The 21,167-nt window shown below is 46.7% G+C and overlaps 5 protein-coding genes across 5 annotated transcripts; all 5 read right to left on the bottom strand.

The window, feature by feature from the left end:
- Positions 1 to 2,123: 2,123 nt before the first annotated feature.
- Positions 2,124 to 3,457, bottom strand: LOC139106701 (uncharacterized). The gene is made up of 2 exons (XM_070663640.1): positions 3,219 to 3,457; positions 2,124 to 2,769 (listed from the first exon to the last, which is right to left on the bottom strand). The coding sequence occupies exons 1-2, from the start codon at positions 3,455 to 3,457 to the stop codon at positions 2,124 to 2,126; spliced, it is 885 nt and encodes a 294-aa protein (XP_070519741.1).
- A 12,343-nt stretch (positions 3,458 to 15,800) lies between these two features.
- Positions 15,801 to 16,430, bottom strand: LOC139106700 (uncharacterized). The gene has a single exon (XM_070663639.1). The coding sequence runs from the start codon at positions 16,428 to 16,430 to the stop codon at positions 15,801 to 15,803; it is 630 nt and encodes a 209-aa protein (XP_070519740.1).
- Positions 16,431 to 16,952: 522 nt separating this feature from the next.
- Positions 16,953 to 17,879, bottom strand: LOC139106699 (uncharacterized). Its single transcript, XM_070663638.1, has one exon. It carries the CDS (start codon positions 17,877 to 17,879, stop codon positions 16,953 to 16,955), a length of 927 nt encoding a protein of 308 aa, XP_070519739.1.
- A 132-nt stretch (positions 17,880 to 18,011) lies between these two features.
- On the bottom strand, positions 18,012 to 19,304 carry LOC139106698 (uncharacterized). The gene has a single exon (XM_070663637.1). It carries the CDS (start codon positions 19,302 to 19,304, stop codon positions 18,012 to 18,014), a length of 1,293 nt encoding a protein of 430 aa, XP_070519738.1.
- A 78-nt stretch (positions 19,305 to 19,382) lies between these two features.
- LOC139106697 (uncharacterized) lies at positions 19,383 to 20,759 on the bottom strand. The gene has a single exon (XM_070663634.1). The coding sequence runs from the start codon at positions 20,757 to 20,759 to the stop codon at positions 19,383 to 19,385; it is 1,377 nt and encodes a 458-aa protein (XP_070519735.1).
- Positions 20,760 to 21,167: the final 408 nt, after the last annotated feature.

The raw sequence follows: 21,167 nt of genomic DNA, 5'->3' as shown, positions 1-21,167 counted from the left end.
CACTTTGCTCTTCTGACATGCTATACAACTCTTTGTCCATCTCTTGCAGTCTTGCTTCACGTCTGGCCATACGTATCTTTGTGTGACAAGCCGCATAGTTGTCTTGATTCCTGGGTGCGCCAACCCGTGTAGGCTTAGGAATGCTTGTAGGCGATACTTTTGCGTGACAAAAGGTGTACTATTTTCTGTGCTCGTGTCACAGTATAGCACGTTTCCTGTCACTGGCAACTGTTTGGCTTCTAACCTCAGACTTGTTTCTTCATCGTTTCTGTATCTCTCTAACTCTTCGTCCTTTTCCTGATCTTTCGCCAGCTCTTCTAGGTCGACGCTCTTTGTTATCGCTTCGACCCTTGACAATGCGTCTGCTATGACGTTGTCTTCCCTTGGGATGTGACGCAGGTCCGTTGTGAATTGTGCTATGAATTCTAGGTGTCGAGTCTGTCTTGGTGATGTTTTACGTGGATCCTGCGCGAAAGCGAATATCAGTGGTTTGTAGTCTGTTAGTACGGTGATACTTCGCCCTTCGATCATATGCCGGAAATGTTTGACTCCCGCATAGATGGCCATTAGCTCCCTGTCGTACGGGGAGTACTTCCTTTGTGCCGCGGTTAGCTTTCTACTGAAAAAGGCTAGCGGTTGCGTTTGCCCGCCTTTCTCCTGTTGTAGTACCGCTCCGAGTGCAGTGTCCGATGCGTCCGTGACTAGCGTAAGTCTTGCTTGCGCATCTGGATGGACTAACAGTGTGGCCTTCGCTAGGCTGTCCTTACTCTTGTTGAACGCTGTTTTCACGTACTTTGTCCACTGGATTCTCTCGTCTTTCTTTTTCTTTGGGCCCTTGAGTAGTTCGTTGAGTAATGTTTGTTCCTGGGCTGCTCTTGGAATAAACCTCCTATAGAAGTTTAGCATCCCTAAGAACCTTCGTAGCTGCTTCGTTGTTTCGGGTAACTTGTATTCCCGTATGGCTTCTACCTTCTCGGGTAGTGGCTGTATGCCCTGCTCGGACACTTTATATCCCAAGTATTTTACTTCCTTGCTGCCGAACGTACACTTTGCGGTATTTATCTTTACTCCGAAAGTCCGTAGTTTTTCGAATAACTGCTGTAGGTGTCGTTCGTGTTCTTCTGGGGAGTTAGAAGCTACCAGAATGTCGTCGATGTACGCGTGGCAAAATTCCATTCCCCGTATTGCCTCGTCGATAAACCTTTGGAAGGTTTGGGCTGCGTTTTGTAGCCCGAAAGGCATGTATAAGTATTCGAATAGCCCGAAAGGCGTCGTGATTGCCGTCTTCGGAATGTCTTCTTCCCTAATCGGGATTTGATTGTATGCTTTCTCAAGATCAATCGTAGTGAATATTTTCCTCCCGTGCAGGGCTTGCGTGAAATCCTCTATATGTGGTACGGGGTACCGATCAGGTACTGTGCGGTCGTTAAGCCTTCGGTAATCGCCGCATGGCCTCCACTGCGCGGTTTTCTTGGGTACCATATGTAATGGCGCTGCCCAGGGGCTCTTCGACGGTCGGATGATGCCTTCCTCTAGTAGTAGTTGAAACTCTTGTTTTGCTGCCTTCATTTTCTCGGGATCCAACCGTCGCGGCCTGCAGTACTCAGGTGATTCGGGAGAGGTTTGTATATGATGTTCTACTTGCACTTCCGTTTTTCTTTTCAACCCGGGTCGTGTTAACTCGGGGTATCGTTCTAGGATCTCGTGATACCTAGTGCGTTTGGCTACCGTTTTTACGGAAGCTATGCTGTCCAGCTTCTTGATGCCTTTGGCTCGCCAGCCGGTTCTTCCGTCTATTAATACCGCCTTGCGTAGGTCCGGCAGTAGGTGGTAATGTGCAAAAAAATCCGATCCAATGATAGGGGTAGTTACGTCCGCTATGACGAATCTCCATGTAAGAGCTCGACGGAGTCCGAAATCCGGCTGTAGAGTGATCTTCCCGTAGGTGTGAATGGTGGATCCGTTTGCCGCGAACAACTCGTATTGTTCTTTCCGGGCGTGCTGGCATCTTCTCTCCGGGTAGACGCTGATGTCGCTACCTGTGTCAATTAAATATTTAGTTCTACTCTTTCTATCTTGCATGAATAAGCGGCAAGGGTTCGGGCTACCTTCACTGGCCGCCATCAGTGAGAGCCCGATTCGTTTCCCCTTCTCTTCTGCCACTGGCACCCATATTCGCATTTCTGCGCTTCATTTTTAAATTTCTTGTGATAGTAGCAGATAAAATTGTTTCTTCGTTCCCGGACCGGCGTACGGCTTCTATTCCTTATGCTGCTTCTTTTTACCGATGGTCTGCGACCAAACTGTGTGGTCAACGCAGCCACTTGCTTTGTTAATATGACAATCTGCCTTTCTATTTCGTTTCCGTTGGAGGGTACTTGTTGGCTGGTAGCGGCTACCGTTAGCGTATTTCCGCTTATTTCTACAATCTTGTCGGCTTGTTCTGCCACTTCGTCGAGCGGGTCCTTATGCCGGCTGGCCAATACGACTTGTAGTTGTGACAGTAGGCGGCTCAACCATAGCGTTCGTAGCAGCTCTTCTGGTACCGATGCTCCTGCCAGGGCCTTGAGATGTCGTAGAAATTGTGTGGGCTTGCGGTCGCCGAGTTCTTCGTGTTCTAGTAGCTGCCTAATCTTCTGCTCTTGCGATATAGTTAGGCGCTGGATCAGTAGTCTCTTGAGTGCTACTGTCAAGGCCTCTCGCAGGTTTTCGCCCGTCGTGTATTTCGGCGTTTCCCGGATGTAGGTGGGATGCGAATAAAGAAGTGCGCTCGACTCGTTATATTGTTTAAATTAAATATAACTAATTTATTCTCTCAATACTCGAGAGATCTGCACGACCTCCGATGTACAGCGGATCGGCAATTTACAGTTCACGCGCAATCTATTGTGACGACTGACTCGCCCGATCGAGATCGCGGTTTTTATATCCTCGATCGCGGGTCCGGACCTCTCGCGAGATCCTTTGTCTCGACGCTTTTTTTAAACGCGAGTTCGTTACCCTCAGCTACCGTTAGCCTTGGCGGTATGACGTCGTATATAAATATTGTCGAAATTCAACGACCTGCCCGACTGTTTATCGCTTTTGTTAGACGCCGCGACTTTCCGTTTTTACTTTTGTTAGACGCCGCGACTTTCGTTTTTACTCGCGGAGTTTTTAATTTATTATAAATTCTGCCGGTCAGTTACCGCTTTAATTATGCTCAAACAGCTACGTACTTGTTCTCCGCCGGCGGATTCTTGATGAGATCTTTGACTTTTAGTGTATATCTGGCCTCGAGCTGGGACATTGAGCAGGCGTACTTAGTGTTGTCCAAGGTAATTCCACATAGCAGGAACTGGCTTTCCAGTTGAGCGAACCACAGATCGGGCTCGTCCCGTATCATAGCCGGAATCCTCATGCCTACTCGGCTTACTTGTGTCTGATCGGCCGCGCTGGCCGCTATTGAAGTCGTCATGACGCCGTTCTATCCTATCACGTCGGGGTCACCATTTTAGGTATTGTTGTACGCTGGGTAGGATAGAACGTTGGCTTATTAATAGAAGAACGTATTTTTTTCTATATACAGTATATTTACAGATCTTATCTATATACACTATGTTTGAGTTCGTTTAAATCGCACCTACTGGTGCTTTTACAAAAGAACGCTTTAGCGCGTTACAATCTCCTTTCGCGATACGAAATGTGGGGTGCGGTGAGCGTAACCCTTATGGGCCCCCACTTGTCATCGCCGGGCAGGATCGGAGGCTGGGCTTCGGAGGATGATGTCGTAGCCCAGGGATCACATTAGACTCCACTTTCAGTGACCACTGGGGCGTGTTGGATAGCCCTCTCAGTGGTACTGGGTCCGCACTGGACTCCTCGCTCTATCCGCACCGGTGGTGTTGGTGGGATAGGCGAGAGTAGCGTGTTAACTTGATTCCACCGGGGACTGGTATAGCGCCAAACGCGTATGTCTCCCGGTGCTAGATAGGTCCTTGGTGGCCTCGTTAAGCGTGGAGGCGTGAAGTTAGCCAAAGGTGGTTTCCACTCAAGGAACTGGAAATGCGTATGACGAGGTGGCTTCTTCAGTCCCGGTGGTCGCAGTCCCCGCTAGCGGCTGCTGTGGCGGGAAGACTTCCACTGATAAGATCTTCGGCGTCCTTGCTTCCTCGACAAGCGGAGATGGAGGGCTGTCGGGAACGGTCTCCGGTGTGAGTATGGACCTCTTTTTTCGGCGACTCCTCCGAGTCCGTTTCTGCGGAGTCCCTGTATCCAGACTCTGACTCTTCACGGCCGGTGGTAGCGGCATACGTCTTCTCTCTCTGCTTCGCGGCAACGATTACTGCCTCGTCTCTCAGTTCGGTGTGCGTCGGCTGAGCACTACTTCGTATACTGCGAAGTGTGCGTCTATTCGAGCACTACTGACTGTATTCAAAAAGCGATCTCCTTATCGGGTAAGGCGATATCGCAAGCTCCCTCGGTGCCGCTTATATAGCGGTCCTTGCCGCATCTGACTCTCGCGAAAGCTTTTCGTCTTTCGCGACGCCTGGCGGCCGCGGCTGTTATCATTCGGGACCGGAGCTTTTCTCCTACCGAGCTTCCGGGCCTTCCGGCATACGCTCGTGTACGCCGGGCTGCATCTGTCGTGGCGCGCCGAGTGCCAATTTACCGGATTGTCATCTCGGTCGCCACAAGTATGATTATACAATATTCTTTTACAAGCTAATGTATAAGAACGTCTTTGCAGTATATCTGAAATAAAGTGAACCGTCATTCCCAAATAACTCTTATTGCGACATGACCAAATATCGGCAGTTAAACAAATATATAGTTGGTTATCTAACAATTTTTTTAATTTACTTTTTTGTGGCATATAAACTATTTATCTCGTTATTTAAAACGCTCTTTCTAGGTAAAATTTTATTATCTTCCTGGTTGTCTATTAGTCCACAAATTAAAGCTTTAAATGATGGTTTGTAAATAGTACTTAGAGGACGCATTTCTTCAATTAAATATGTTAAAATTAAATTATGTATCTAAAAAAAAGAAACTGTTTGGAACGAAATTAAACGCGCTTATTTTTCGTTTCTGTACACCTGTGCGAGAGATCCGCGGTGGCTCGCTTTGTTGTCGAGCTTCGGCACCGAGCGAATATTTAGATCGCTTCGGCCGCCCTTGATCGAGTTATCGCCGGATCGCTCCGGTTTTGGCGAGAATCTTGTTGTCAAGACGGAGCGGTCTGGCGGCCGACCCTGGGCGGCCCGGCGAGCGGAGAGGGTCTCTCGACCGGGAAGAATTTCCCGATCGATCGACGGACCAGCCAGTCGCACCAGCACTCGCGAAAGATCAAGATAATTGTAGCTTATATTGTTATCTTTTTGAACTTTCGCTTCAACTTAGGCTGTCGCTTGCAGCAAAAAGAGAATACGACGCGAAGCCGTCGCGTATCGCGCACCAAAAAACTAATGTAAATAGTCTCGTTGTAAATAAATTGTGCTCGTCTAAATTTAGATTTTCAATTTATTGAATTCCCGACTTATTCTCAATTTCTCGCGTCCGCCAAAAAAAGGGAGAAATCGCTTTTCTCTTCGGTGAAAAGCCGGATTAATTCGCGGAAAGACTGCGCCGATTTCTAGTATTGAACAGAAACAATTTATTTATACAAACTATTTCTATATTAATAATAATAATAATAAATACTAAACATTAAAATATATCAAATATATGTATGTTTAATAGTATGAATAATATGTACCTTTTTTATAGTAATAGGTGATAACTTTCTTTGCAATAAAGTCACAATTTCTTGTTGCATACTTATCTTGAGTTTATTTTTATTTTCTAATCTTTTTAATTTTATTTGTTCCATTAAATAAGGATGCACTCTCTACAAAAAAGCAAGAGAATAATAGTAATTAGATATTAATATTTAATATACACTAAAACAGATTAAATTATAAAAATAGTTACTTACATTATAATGACTGATAAAGTTTCCTGTTGACGTTCTTGAACTACTTATAGTTTTGGGACAATTTTTACATAGTGCTACAATTTTCTGTTTGGTAGAATTTGTTATTTTAAAATACTCTGTTAATATAAATGGTAGCTTGGAGAAAAAGGTAGAAACCAAAGTAGGAGTAGAATCCAAAATAGAAACAGAGGTTGATGCACAGTTTAAATCTTCATTCTCTTTGTTATTCATATTGATATCCATATCGTTAACTTCAGATGAGATTATGAAGTCTGTATTTTGTTCTTGAATAAGAATAATATATTTTAAAATTTTAAACAAATGTAAGTTCACAAGAATAAAATTCATATGTTAAAGAAAAATACGATTAATAACAAGCAATTATTTAACTTAGATGACAAAAATAAATTATTTTTCTTTGCTATATTCTTTAGTTTCATGCTGCATGCAAAAATGTATCAAATAATTATGACTATTATTCAAAATATTTATGCCGGCTAAAGTCAACAATTAACCTAACCAAAAATTTGATCAAGTATCAATAGTATCATGGAAAATAATATACATACCTTTATCAATAAATTTTTGCATTAAATATTTTACCATTATTCACCGGCTACGATAACGATAAACTGTTTAAAATTATTGTTTTGTCGGTGGTGCAAAAACTGTAATTGCATTTAAAAGCTTAGAAGACACGACACGCGACACGTAACTGACGCAACACGATTAAACAAGCAATTTATGTTTGACTCACATGGCCCACATGGCCAGTGATGCCAGGCTGTGGGTTTTTGCAGCACGCCGGTGGTGGGGATGAGCTCCGCACACCAAGCCAGTACGGTAGACAGCACACGAACGTGCCTCTGGCTTGGTGTGCGGAGCTCATCCCCACCACCGGCGTGCTGCAAAAACCCACAGCCTGGCATCACTGCCACACATGGCCCACATAAGGAGGGAATAGCAGAATCAACGGCATTGGTCGATTTAAAATAGCCAACTACAATGCCAATTGACCTAACTGCAAATGACTATGCAACTTTTAGTAAAATTTTGTTTAAAGCAATTGAAACCTAGTTAAAAAAGGCTGAATTCTGCTAAATGTTCTGTAATTATTAATTAAATTGAATTATTATTTTAGATAATTTAAGAAAGATAATGCATTTTCTAATCTAGATTAAAGATGTATACAGTATATTTTATTATTATTTAGATAGAGATAAGATTAATAAATTGTTCTATCTAGATGATTATCTAGATAACTTTATCTAAATAACAGCAAACACTGGTAGTTACTCGGTATTGTAATCAGGATCCACTAGAAAATTTTTTCAGGCAAATTCGTAGTCATGCAGCACGATATAATAATCCGATTCCGCGTAATTTTGAAGAATCGTTTATAACTTTATTAATTGGTAATATGAAATTTATGTCGTTTGCCGGTGGCAACTGTGAGATAAAAAACGATGGACATATGTTATCTTTGTTACAACAATATTTAGATGATTCGCGTATTAACATTTTAAATAATAATGATACAAATAACGAGTTGTTTGATGTTATTTCTGAAACTAACACTTTAGATGAGTCAATTATCGCGTTATTTGAACATCCGGATGTCATAATCTCATTAATATTAAAGCAACTTAATAATTGTTCTCTTTATAAACATAGCGCCAAAAGTAGCGAATTTTCAGTTAGCGCAAGGTTATTTGTAAGTGCAGTTAACAAATTATTACAAAATAGATGTTACTGGCGTAATTTGAGTAAAATGTTATTATCGCATTTCGAAAATTGGAATTATGTATTAAATTGGTTAGAGTGTATAGAACATAAAATCGAATTTTTTAAAACTATGGTTCGCGTAATTGTTGCCTGTAGCATTACATCGTAGTGTGAATACAAAAATAAATTTATTTATTTAGATGATGACAATGTAGATTCAGATATTATAAAAAATGTTAACAATATTACACTTTTGAGACAAAATTTTATACGTAATTCTAATACAGATTTAAAATTAGGAAAAAAACGATTACTGTTAAATTATAAATATTTGGAAAGAAAAAAGAAGTGTTAATATTTATATTCTTGTAAAAATTTTTTGTATTATATGTATATATATTATTATAATGTAAGTTTGTATTTTGTATGTCGAGTGTAAAACACGAATATTTAGTTTAGCCAATCACGTAGGCAGGATTCTTTTACTTCACATCATTATCTGAAGAAGTCATGTTTTCTCTATAATCTATTAGAACCTGAGAAGGCATGCCTTCAGATTGGAATGATGTCAAAGGAAAGATGTAACGTCTTAGCGAAAGCAGGACATGTCACATCTGAAAAAATATGTAGTTGTGTGAATACAGGGATAATTGGCTTTAACCACAAATGTATCATCAGAAAACAACGATGATACACGGTTGAGTACATTATCGTTGAATGTTCATTTAAATGTTCAAATTTATTGCCATAATTTTATATAACATTATCTATAATTGTTAGTTGTGCTATTTGGCTTTTTAATGTGCTTTTTATGTGTGTATACTTGTATATGTATAAGCGTGTATAATTTATATTAAAATTTATTGTGCATGTATAACTACAGTGTTGAGCGGAAACTCATTTGACGCGGGCTTTAAAGCCCTTTAAAACACTTTTTTTGAAATATTGTTCGGACGCCTGTAGACCGAGTTATGAAAGTTTAAAGTTTTGAAGAAAATGCCGCAAAAGAAACAAAAACTAGAAACAAAATATCTCGCGTTCTAGTAGAGCTACAGTGTTGAGCAGAAGCTTATTCGACGCAGGCTTTCAAGTCCTTTAAATCGCTTTCTTTGAAATATGTGCGCGTTCGACGCGGGTTTTCAAGTCTTTTAAAACGCATTTTTAAAAATATTTTTTCGATGTCTTTGGACCGAGTTATCAACGATCAATTTTTGTTATCAAAATGTCAAATATCTCCAAAACTTCAAACTCTCATAACTCGGTCTACAAACGTCTGTACAATATAAAAAGTGTTTTAAAGGGCTTGAGAGCCCGCGTCGAATGAGCTGCTCAACACTGTAGCTTCACTGGAACGCGAGATATTTAGTTTTTAGTTTCTTTTTCTTTGCGGCATTTTTTAAAAAACTTTAAACTTTTATAGCTTGGTTTACAAGCATTGGAAAATATTTTAAAAAAGCGATTTAAAAAGCTTGAAAACTCACGTCAAATGAGCTTTCGCTCAACACTGGAGCTTCACTAGAACGCGAGATACTTAGATTTTAGTTTTTTTTCTTTTTGCGGCATTTTCTTCAAAACTTTAAACTCTCATAACTCGGTCTACAGGCGTCCGAACAATATTTCAAAAAAAGTGTTTTAAAGGGCTGTAACACGGTAATTTCGGATCCGGAAAGCTCGTCGGAAGCCAGGGTACGAGTGAAAGGAACCGAGACGTGGTTAACGTAAAAATAAATGATTTATTATGCTTGATTAAGAACAAAAGAAATAACGTTGAAACGACCTGCTTTCGCGGCGGGTCTCGAATGTCGGGCCAGCGAGCCCGGGACGCTCGTCGGGACGCACGAGTAGGCGATTCGAGTAGGCGAGATCGAGAATGCACCGAGACGGATGTAGTAACAACAAGACTATTTATTAATTAATCACGACGTCCGCTTGGTCAAGCGGCGCCGATGTATATATACAGAGTGGTAACAAGATAAAGATAATAAATGTGCGACGCGGATACAATTCGCTGGTGGGCGCGTCGGCCCTTTCGATCGCGGATCGATGTAACGCGTTCGCGAGGTGTAAATTCGCGGATGGTCGCGGATGCCCCACGTGAGGCGCGGTGGGTGGCGTGGAACCTTGGGCGCGGTTTTCGGCGCGGATCGTAGATCCCGTGATCGGTCCTGGCGGAAGGACCGGCGGTACGCGGGCCGCGGGCGCGGAACAGTGGGCGCGGTTTTCGGCGCGGATCGTAGATCTCGCGATCGAACCTGTCGGACGGACCGGCGGTACGCGGGGCGCGGGTGCGGAACGACGGGCGGGGCCCGCCGTACTATTGATCGCGGTACGGAGGGATCTAGCGCGCGGTATGAAATTTCTATGCGTCGGTGGATTGCGGAGGACGCAATGCGCTTGAGCAGGATGCACCTTGACCGGTGTCGCTAGCCAAGAGTTCTTGGCCGAGGCGGAGATCTCTCCACCCCGTGGATCACGACGGTGCGACGGGATCTTAAATGCGTTTCGAGTCTTTCCGTGCCGCAGACGTAGGATCGAGAGTCCTCGAAGGAGGCGGAGTGCGCTCCACTCCACGAGCTAGTCGTGCGTTCGGTCCGAGTTCGAAACTAGAGGATCGTGAGCGCCAGGATCTCCTGGCCGAGACGAAGATCGCTTCACCCCGTGGTTTCGTGCTCTAGGATCGGATGTTCGCTCGAGAGCGAACGGATCAGGACGGTCCCGCTGAATCCTGGCGTCAACTTTTATAAAGTGACGGCGCAGGGTTGCCGGGGCTCAGCGGGGTACGTGACGTGTCCCGACGCGTGGCGCCGAGGCCCCGGGATGCGGCGCGCTCGGAAACGACGGGCCTCGACGTCGACGGCGCGGTTCGGCGGCGCTCGAGGACGCTCGGCTAAGTCCGCGGATGGACTTAGCCGCGGAACGGCTATGCGTTGCCGTGCTATTCCGGCGTGTATTAAAATATAAAGTTTGCGGCGCACCGCGCCCCGGGTCCCCGCCGGACGGTGTTGTGTCCGGCGGCCGGCCGTTGTTGTGGCCGGAACGGTGCATCGCCGGGTGCACCGTTACAACGTAAAGAAAACAGATAATATAATGGCATAAATGGAACTAAAAGTAAATGAAACAACATTCGCCGGGGGCTGGATTGACGCGGAAAGCAGTCCGGGCCGCTTAGGCCGTATTACGTGTATCAATTCCGTGGGGACGGGATGGCTGTCCGGGCCGTATCGGTCGTACAGTCTCCGCGGTCGCGAGTCGGCGGCGCAGGTTACAAGGTGGGCCGTTCAGGCCGTATCGGTCGTACAGTTTCCGCGGTCGCGAGTCGGCGGCGCAGGTTACAAGGTGGGCCGTTCAGGCCGTATCGATCGGACAGTCTCCGCGGTCGCGAGTCGGCGGCGCAGATCACAAGGTGGGCCGTTCAGGCCGTATCGATCGAACAGTTTCCGCGGTCGCGAGTCGGTGGCGCCGGTTACAAGGTAGGCCGTTCAGGCCGTATCGGTCGGTCAGGCTCCGCGGTCGCGAGTCGGCGGCGTAATTTGCCTACGAGGCTGAATGACAGGGCAGGGTCGGCGAGAGAGAGCGATCCGGGAGCGCCCGGACGAAGGAAGGCTCGGGAGCGCCCGAGTCTCGGAGGTATCGTTATCGAGGACGGCCGGGAGCGCCCGGTCGGAGGATGGCTCGGGAGCGCCCGAGTCTCGGAGGCAACGGTGTCGAGGCAGGCCAGGAGCGCCCGGTCAAAGGAAGGCTCGGGGGCACCCGAGTTTCGGAGGCAACGGTGTCGGAGGCCGGGAGAGCCCGGTCGAGGAAGGCTCGGGAGCGCCCGAGTCTTGCGGAGCGAAGTCGGTTTCGAAATCCGGGTGAGCCCGGTCGAGAAAAACTTGGGAGCGCTCAAGTCCTGGAGGATCGGTTACTGGGGTGCTCCCCAGCGTGGAAAAGGTGCCTTGTCTGTGCTCGAGGCAGCTTATATACCCGTGGGCCCGAGAGTGGGGGGCCCCCACTCCCGAGCGGTCGGGTGGTGGTGCGCGGTGTGGGTGGTTGGGCGGCCCATGTTACGTGTTGTGTAGATCCGCGCTACGCGCCGCGGGCGGTTGGTCGGCCCGCGTAATTTAACTTATGGACGGGACAGCGCAAATCTTAGGCGAACGATGGTAGTCGCGGCGCGGGGTCTAAATGTATTTGCCTGCTCGTGGCTTCAGGCCACAGGGCTTTAAAGCCCGCGTCAAATGAGTTTCCGCTCAACACTGTAGTTATACATGCACAATAAATTTTAATATAAATTATACACGCTTATACATATACAAGTATACACACATAAAAAGCACATTAAAAAGCCAAATAGCACAACTAACAATTATAGATAATGTTATATAAAATTATGGCAATAAATTTGAACATTTAAATGAACATTCAACGATAATGTACTCAACCGTGTATCATCGTTGTTTTCTGATGATACATTTGTGGTTAAAGCCAATTATCCCTGTATTCACACAACTACATATTTTTTCAGATGTGACATGTCCTGCTTTCGCTAAGACGTTACATCTTTCCTTTGACATCATTCCAATCTGAAGGCATGCCTTCTCAGGTTCTAATAGATTATAGAGAAAACATGACTTCTTCAGATAATGATGTGAAGTAAAAGAATCCTGCCTACGTGATTGGCTAAACTAAATATTCGTGTTTTACACTCGACATACAAAATACAAACTTACATTATAATAATATATATACATATAATACAAAAAATTTTTACAAGAATATAAATATTAACACTTCTTTTTTCTTTCCAAATATTTATAATTTAACAGTAATCGTTTTTTTCCTAATTTTAAATCTGTATTAGAATTACGTATAAAATTTTGTCTCAAAAGTGTAATATTGTTAACATTTTTTATAATATCTGAATCTACATTGTCATCATCTAAATAAATAAATTTATTTTTGTATTCACACTACGATGTAATGCTACAGGCAACAATTACGCGAACCATAGTTTTAAAAAATTCGATTTTATGTTCTATACACTCTAACCAATTTAATACATAATTCCAATTTTCGAAATGCGATAATAACATTTTACTCAAATTACGCCAGTAACATCTATTTTGTAATAATTTGTTAACTGCACTTACAAATAACCTTGCGCTAACTGAAAATTCGCTACTTTTGGCGCTATGTTTATAAAGAGAACAATTATTAAGTTGCTTTAATATTAATGAGATTATGACATCCGGATGTTCAAATAACGCGATAATTGACTCATCTAAAGTGTTAGTTTCAGAAATAACATCAAACAACTCGTTATTTGTATCATTATTATTTAAAATGTTAATACGCGAATCATCTAAATATTGTTGTAACAAAGATAACATATGTCCATCGTTTTTTATCTCACAGTTGCCACCGGCAAACGACATAAATTTCATATTACCAATTAATAAAGTTATAAACGATTCTTCAAAATTACGCGGAATCGGATTATTATATCGTGCTGCATGACTACGAATTTGCCTGAAAAAATTTTCTAGTGGATCCTGATTACAATACCGAGTAACTACCAGTGTTTGCTGTTATTTAGATAAAGTTATCTAGATAATCATCTAGATAGAACAATTTATTAATCTTATCTCTATCTAAATAATAATAAAATATACTGTATACATCTTTAATCTAGATTAGAAAATGCATTATCTTTCTTAAATTATCTAAAATAATAATTCAATTTAATTAATAATTACAGAACATTTAGCAGAATTCAGCCTTTTTTAACTAGGTTTCAATTGCTTTAAACAAAATTTTACTAAAAGTTGCATAGTCATTTGCAGTTAGGTCAATTGGCATTGTAGTTGGCTATTTTAAATCGACCAATGCCGTTGATTCTGCTATTCCCTCCTTATGTGGGCCATGTGTGGCAGTGATGCCAGGCTGTGGGTTTTGCAGCACGCCGGTGGTGGGATGAGCTCCGCACACCAAGCCAGAGGCACGTTCGTGTGCTGTCTACCGTACTGGCTTGGTGTGCGGAGCTCATCCCCACCACCGGCGTGCTGCAAAAACCCACAGCCTGGCATCACTGGCCATGTGGGCCATGTGAGTCAAACATAAATTGCTTGTTTAATCGTGTTGCGTCAGTTACGTGTCGCGTGTCGTGTCTTCTAAGCTTTTAAATGCAATTACAGTTTTTGCACCACCGACAAAACAATAATTTTAAACAGTTTATCGTTATCGTAGCCGGTGAATAATGGTAAAATATTTAATGCAAAAATTTATTGATAAAGGTATGTATATTATTTTCCATGATACTATTGATACTTGATCAAATTTTTGGTTAGGTTAATTGTTGACTTTAGCCGGCATAAATATTTTGAATAATAGTCATAATTATTTGATACATTTTTGCATGCAGCATGAAACTAAAGAATATAGCAAAGAAAAATAATTTATTTTTGTCATCTAAGTTAAATAATTGCTTGTTATTAATCGTATTTTTCTTTAACATATGAATTTTATTCTTGTGAACTTACATTTGTTTAAAATTTTAAAATATATTATTCTTATTCAAGAACAAAATACAGACTTCATAATCTCATCTGAAGTTAACGATATGGATATCAATATGAATAACAAAGAGAATGAAGATTTAAACTGTGCATCAACCTCTGTTTCTATTTTGGATTCTACTCCTACTTTGGTTTCTACCTTTTTCTCCAAGCTACCATTTATATTAACAGAGTATTTTAAAATAACAAATTCTACCAAACAGAAAATTGTAGCACTATGTAAAAATTGTCCCAAAACTATAAGTAGTTCAAGAACGTCAACAGGAAACTTTATCAGTCATTATAATGTAAGTAACTATTTTTATAATTTAATCTGTTTTAGTGTATATTAAATATTAATATCTAATTACTATTATTCTCTTGCTTTTTTGTAGAGAGTGCATCCTTATTTAATGGAACAAATAAAATTAAAAAGATTAGAAAATAAAAATAAACTCAAGATAAGTATGCAACAAGAAATTGTGACTTTATTGCAAAGAAAGTTATCACCTATTACTATAAAAAAGGTACATATTATTCATACTATTAAACATACATATATTTGATATATTTTAATGTTTAGTATTTATTATTATTATTATTAATATAGAAATAGTTTGTATAAATAAATTGTTTCTGTTCAATACTAGAAATCGGCGCAGTCTTTCCGCGAATTAATCCGGCTTTTCACCGAAGAGAAAAGCGATTTCCCTTTTTGGCGGACGCGAGAAATTGAGAATAAGTCGGGAATTCAATAAATTGAAAATCTAAATTTAGACGAGCACAATTTATTTACAACGAGACTATTTACATTAGTTTTTTGGTGCGCGATACGCGACGGCTTCGCGTCGTATTCTCTTTTTGCTGCAAGCGACAGCCTAAGTTGAAGCGAAAGTTCAAAAAGATAACAATATAAGCTACAATTATCTTGATCTTTCGCGAGTGCTGGTGCGACTGGCTGGTCCGTCGATCGATCGGGAAATTCTTCCCGGTCGAGAGACCCTCTCCGCTCGCCGGGCCGCCCAGGGTCGGCCGCCAGACCGCTCCGTCTTGACAACAAGATTCTCGCCAAAACCGGAGCGATCCGGCGATAACTCGATCAAGGGCGGCCGAAGCGATCTAAATATTCGCTCGGTGCCGAAGCTCGACAACAAAGCGAGCCACCGCGGATCTCTCGCACAGGTGTACAGAAACGAAAAATAAGCGCGTTTAATTTCGTTCCGAACACCCCGCCCGCCTTTCCCGAACGGGGAATCGGCGCGCGAGCAGCTAAGCGAGGCGTTATAGGAAGGAACAAATTAACATTCCATCGTTTTACAAGACAAAATTCATCAACAAAAAAAAAGAAAAAAATAAACAACTCGATCTCGAGCAAGAGCTCAAATACAATTGCCTCAATCCACGAATTTTTCGCTATCGGGTAATAGTACAAGTTTGTTAACGGGGCGAATTAATTCGTTGGTCGCGGTTCGCACGCGGACGACGCGAATCGGGCCATCGCTACCCGGGATTAGCTCGACGACGCGCGCTAAGGGCCAACGAGTAGGAGGCGTCGCCTCACTCCGGAGCAAGCAGAGACGTCCAACTTAAATTTCCTCGGATTGCTTGGTCCACTTCGGCCGGTGGGCCAACGAGTGCAGGTACTCGCGGGACCAACGGTCCCAGAAATGGTCCTTGATCTGTTGTAAAAGCCGCCAGCGAGACAGGCGACTCGCCGGCTCAGGAGACAGCGACGGCTCCGGGATCGCTAACAAGGGCTCGCCTATCAAGAAATGACCCGGGGTAAGGGCGGTCAAGTCAGCCGGATCATCCGAGAGGGCGGCGAGCGGGCGCGAATTTAGACATGATTCGATTTGCGCGAGGAGAGTTGACATCTCCTCGAAAGTCAACCGATTTTCTCCGATCAATCTTCTCAGATGGTGCTTAGCCGACTTGACCGCGGCTTCCCATAACCCCCCGAAGTTCAGCGCCGCGGGGGGGTTAAATCGCCACCGGATTTTATCGCCGGCCACCAGGTGGGCCATACGCTGCGCTTCCCGATGACTCGCGGCAAACAATTGACGGAGTTGCGCATCCGCGCCCACAAAGTTCGTCCCGCAATTGCTATAGATAGTGTGACAAACGCCCCGACGAGCCATAAGACGACGTAAAGCGGCCACGACCGCGTCGGCCGAATAGTCGGAGGCTACATCCAAGTGAACGGCTCGCGAGCTCATGCAGACAAAAATGACGAGAAAACCTTTACTCGCGTGCTGCCCTCGACCCCTCGCGGACCGGAGCCAGACGGGCCCGGCGTAATCTAAACCCGTATGGAGGAAGGGACGCGAAGGGGTGACTCGGGGAGAGGGAAGGTTTCCCATCAGCGGTTGAGGGGACGATGCGCGCCAACGGACGCAAGTCACGCAACGAAATAATACTCTTTTAACTAAGGATCGCCCCCGAGGAACCCAGAATTCTAAACGGAGGGCGCTCAGGGTCAACTGAACGCCCCCGTGCAAGACGCGGCGATGACAGGCCTCCACCACAAGCCGGGTCAAGTGGGAATCGCACGGCAAGATCACCGGATGCCTGCGATCATACGGAAGAGCGGAGTTCGCCAAGCGGCCGCCCACCCGCAGCAGTCCTCGGTCGTCCTGGAACGGACTGAGCTTATCGAGCCCTCCGCGGGGCGCCACCGGCCGGCCGGACCCCAGCGACGCAAGATCCTCGGAGAAGTGCGAACGCTGCACGGTTCGTATCTAGCGGAGTCGGGCCTCTTTGAGCTCCTCGGCGGTGAGGAACCTCAGCCGGGCGGGCTTCAAGGTCGTCGGCATTTTCCGAGAGCGCCAGCGAAGGCACCACGCAGTGACTCGGCAGAGTCTCCTCAGATCCGAGAAGCGCGTCAACATCTCGTCCTCGGGAGCTCCCGCGTCGCTGGCACGAGATACGTGAGCATAAGTCCGACGCTCGGGCAGGTCAGACGGCTCCGCGGCGCTTCCCGGTGCGGGCCACTCCTCCGGAGCTCGGCACAGCCAGGAGGGACCGGTCCACCAGAGCCCGTGATCCCGCAGCTCGGCCGGAAGGAGGCCCCTTGAAGCGCAATCCGCCGGATTGTCGCGGCCTGGAATGTGCCTCCAAATTGCATCAGGGACCGACGTCTGAATTTCGCTGACTCTGTTGGCGATGTACGTCTTCCATTGGCTTGGATGACCCTGGATCCAGCCCAGCGTTACTGTGGAGTCCGACCAGAGGACCGAAGGTTCTCTTAAACATAAAACTTCGCGCAAATGTGCGGCAAATTTAGCGAGAAGCGCGGAAGCGCACAGTTCAAGTCGGGGCAGCGTAACGGGCTTCAGGGGCGCGACTTTCGTCTTGGCTGCGAGCAGTCGAACCTTGACCTCGCCGGAGGGGGCCGCGGACCTCAAGTACACGATGGCGGCGAAAGCTCGCTCCGACGCATCAGCAAAACCGTGGACGACTGACGTCGTCTCGGCCTCCTCGCAGCCCATCCATCGCGGCACACGAATGTTCTCCAGGATCGACATCTCTGAGTGAAACGACCTCCAGCGAAGAGCGTGCGCCTCCGGGAGGGGCGCATCCCAGTCGACGCCCAAAAGCCAGGTCGACTGGATCCAAATCTTCGCCAAGGAAGTGGCGGGAGCCAGCCAGCCCAACGGATCGAACATACGTGCCGCGAGCGACAACACGGAACGTCGCGAAATAACCTCAAGAAGCAGCCGCGGAGCGGCGAAGGAGAAGTCATCGCGGCATGGGAGCCACCGAAGGCCCAAGGTGAGGTGCCCCTCGGAAGGGAGCCATCAAAGTGGCTCTCGACGTAGCAGGTCCTCGTCGCTGATGCCGTCCAAAATCGCCGGATCGCTGGCCGACCACTTTCGCAGGGGGAATTCGCCCGCCCTGCAGAGTCGTGTAAGCTGCAACCGAATTTCCCGGGCGGCCTCGATGGTCGGCCCCCCGGTGAGGACATCATCCATGTAGGTGTCGTTGATCAAAGCTGCTGCCGCCAACGGCCAAGCAGTACCGTCGTCGTCAGCCAGCTGCCGAAGGGTGCGAATCGCCAGGAACGGGGCGCAGGAGAGCCCGTACGTCACGGTATTCAGCTGGAATTCGCGAATTTCCGACTCCGAATTGCCCCTCCAAAGAATCCGCTGAAAGTCGCGGTCGCGGGAGTCGACCTCGATCTGGCGGTACATTTTCTCAATGTCCGCCGCCACGGCGAATCGATGACGTCGCCACCGCAGAAGTACGTCTGCCAGAGCAGGCAGTAGGTTCGCACCAGTCATGAGAAACTGATTTAAGGATCCAGCAGAAGATCCGAGGGCCGAGCCGTTAAAAACCACCCGCAGCTTCGTGGTAGCGCTAGATTCCCGCAGCACGCCGTGGTGCGGGAGATAACACGGCTGGCTCGTCGCATTGGCGTCGTCGCACGCGGCGGTCATGTGCCCCAGGTTCTCGTACTGTTGCATGAAGTCGCGGTAAGCTTCTTGAAACTTCGTGTCGCGACGAAACTTCCTTTCGGTCTGCTCCAGCATCCGCAACGCCAGCCGCCTGGTACCGGAAAAGTCGGGCAGTGGGAGCCGGAAGGGCAGTCGAACGCGATACCGGCCGTCGGGCGCGCGAGAGTGCGTCTCGCGAAAGTGACGTTCGCACGATTCATCCTCTGCCGACGGGGTCAACCGATCAGCACCCAGCTCTTCCTGCGCCCAGAAGCCTCTCACCAGGCTCATAAGCTCGTCGTCAATCCGGCATTGAAAGGAGCGCGGGGGGTGGGCGTGCAGCGAATCGCCCATCTGACCCGACAATATCCAGCCGAGGCTTGTATTTTGAGCAACCGGATGCGACGGGCCACCTTTCTTCAGACCCGGCAGAATAATCGAAGCAAATACCTCCGCGCCGAATAGGAGGTCTACGGCGTCCGAGGCGGCGTACTCGGGATCGGCCAGCTCCAACCCGAGAAGATGAGGCCACGGTCCGACAGGTGAATCCAGCTTCCCGGCGTAAGCCGTCAACCGGGGAAGCACGAAGGCCTTCACGCGCAGAGCCGGGCCGCTCGTGCGTCGGGAGACGGAGATCTGCACGCAGGAATGCGACATCGCCGCCTTGTTGCCACCGATACCGAAGACCGAGACGGCGGCGGGAGCTCGCTCTATTCTCAGCCGCTGCGCGAGCCGCTACGAAACCATGGAACACTCGGAGCCCTGGTCGATCAGAGCGCGAACAAGGTGCTGCTTACCGAAGCGATCGGCCACCAAAACCCGCGCGGTCGCCAACAATACGGCGGATACTCGCGCGCGCGAACCGCCCGCCGCTTGACTCGTAGCGCACGCCTCCTCCACGCGACACACGTCGTGAACGCTCGAATGGTGGCGCGAGCCGCACGCCGCACAATTTTTTTTCGACTCGCACGCCGAGACCTGATGCTGCCCGAGGCAATTTAGGCACAGTTTGCGATCACGGACCACCGCCAGTTTTTCGGCAGGGCTCTTCCTCCGGTACTCCTCGCAGAAAAGAAGGAAATGATCCCGGGTGCAGAGCGCGCAGCGGCCCGATTTTTTCTCCGGCTTAGCTTCCGTTTTTCGAGCAGCGTGGTTTCGCGTTTGCTTGGCCGCGGCACCGGCCGGTCGCGAGATCGCGTTCTCGGTTTTATTCACGGCGACTGCCTCCAGCGTGTGGAGACAGCGTTTTAAAAACGTCTCCAGAGTCGCGTACTCCGGCGGTGTGTTGGATTCGTTTATTGTTCGTTCCCACTCACGGCGCGTCTGCGGATCGAGCAAATTGACGGCGAGGTGCACGAACAAATCCTCGCTACTCGAAATAGGCCGGCCAATACTCTCGAGAGAATTTACGGTCGAACGCAGCGTGTGGAATAGCTGGCGGAGATCCTCAGCTGATTCGCGTTTCAATTTTGGCACGGCTAGAAAATTGTCGAGATACGCGCGGACGAGATGACGGGGCTTGTCGTAATAGTCCGTGACAAGCTTCCACGACCGTTCAAAGTTCACGTTCGTCACCGGAACGTGACGGATTAGTAATTCGGCCTCACTCTTCAGGGACGTCTTCAAGAAGTGGAGCCGCTCCACTGGCGACAACGTTTTATCGTGGATGACGACCGAAGAAAACAGGTCCCGGAAAGCTGGCCAATCCTCATACCTCCCGGAGAAGGTCGGCACCTGGATTTGCGTTCGCGCAGCTCGGCATGCAGCCTTAGCCCCTTCCGTCTCCTTTGTTCCCGTCTCCTTCTCCTTGGCCTTGTAGGATCGCAAAAGATCCAAGAAGATTGCTCTCTGGTCTAGGAACGCTTCCTCGGCGGTCGCTAATGTTCCTTGCTTGAGATAGTCGAGATCCTCGTCCTTTTTTATAGAACTGAGGATCTTTTGGTGATTGACCTCGAATTTTGACCAGTTGCTTTCAAGGCCACTCAGACGCGCCTCCAACAACTCGAGCGTCGTCTTAGCCGCGCCCGACTTCCGCAGATTGTCGTAGGCCCGACTAATCCGACCAAGCAGTTCGCCCTGGGCGCGAACAAGACCGTCGAGCTCCAAGCTCATTCTCTTTCTCTTCGGCTAACACACGGCACTGCACACAGTCGCTAATTCACGTTCTCGGAATCCGGCTCGAAGAACCAATGTTCAATACTAGAAATCGGCGCAGTTTTTCCGCGAATTAATCCGGCTTTTCACCGAAGAGAAAAGCGATTTCTCCCTTTTTTTGGCGGACGCGAGAAATTGAGAATAAGTCGGGAATTCAATAAACTGAAAATCTAAATTTAGACGAGCACAATTTATTTACAACGAGACTATTTACATTAGTTTTTTGGTGCGCGATACGCGACGGCTTCGCGTCGTATTCTCTTTTTGCTGCAAGCGACAGCCTAAGTTGAAGCGAAAGTTCAAAAAGATAACAATATAAGCTACAATTATCTTGATCTTTCGCGAGTGCTGGTGCGACTGGCTGGT

Source organism: Cardiocondyla obscurior, linkage group LG11, assembly GCF_019399895.1.
Source record: "Cardiocondyla obscurior isolate alpha-2009 linkage group LG11, Cobs3.1, whole genome shotgun sequence".
NCBI lineage: Eukaryota > Metazoa > Arthropoda > Insecta > Hymenoptera > Formicidae > Cardiocondyla > Cardiocondyla obscurior.
Note: the sequence above shows the minus strand (reverse complement) of the source record. Positions and strands in the feature narration are given on the sequence as shown.

Coding starts and splice junctions, on each gene's coding strand:
- LOC139106701 (XM_070663640.1), bottom strand. CDS start 3,457: ATGACGACTTCAATAGCGGCCAGCGCGGCCGATCAGACACAAGTAAGC. Junction 2,770..3,218: donor AATCCGCCGGCGGAGAACAA/GTACGTAGCTGT, acceptor TAACGAGTCGAG/CGCACTTCTTTATTCGCATC.
- LOC139106700 (XM_070663639.1), bottom strand. CDS start 16,430: ATGAGCTCGCGAGCCGTTCACTTGGATGTAGCCTCCGACTATTCGGCC.
- LOC139106699 (XM_070663638.1), bottom strand. CDS start 17,879: ATGTTCGATCCGTTGGGCTGGCTGGCTCCCGCCACTTCCTTGGCGAAG.
- LOC139106698 (XM_070663637.1), bottom strand. CDS start 19,304: ATGTCGCATTCCTGCGTGCAGATCTCCGTCTCCCGACGCACGAGCGGC.
- LOC139106697 (XM_070663634.1), bottom strand. CDS start 20,759: ATGAGCTTGGAGCTCGACGGTCTTGTTCGCGCCCAGGGCGAACTGCTT.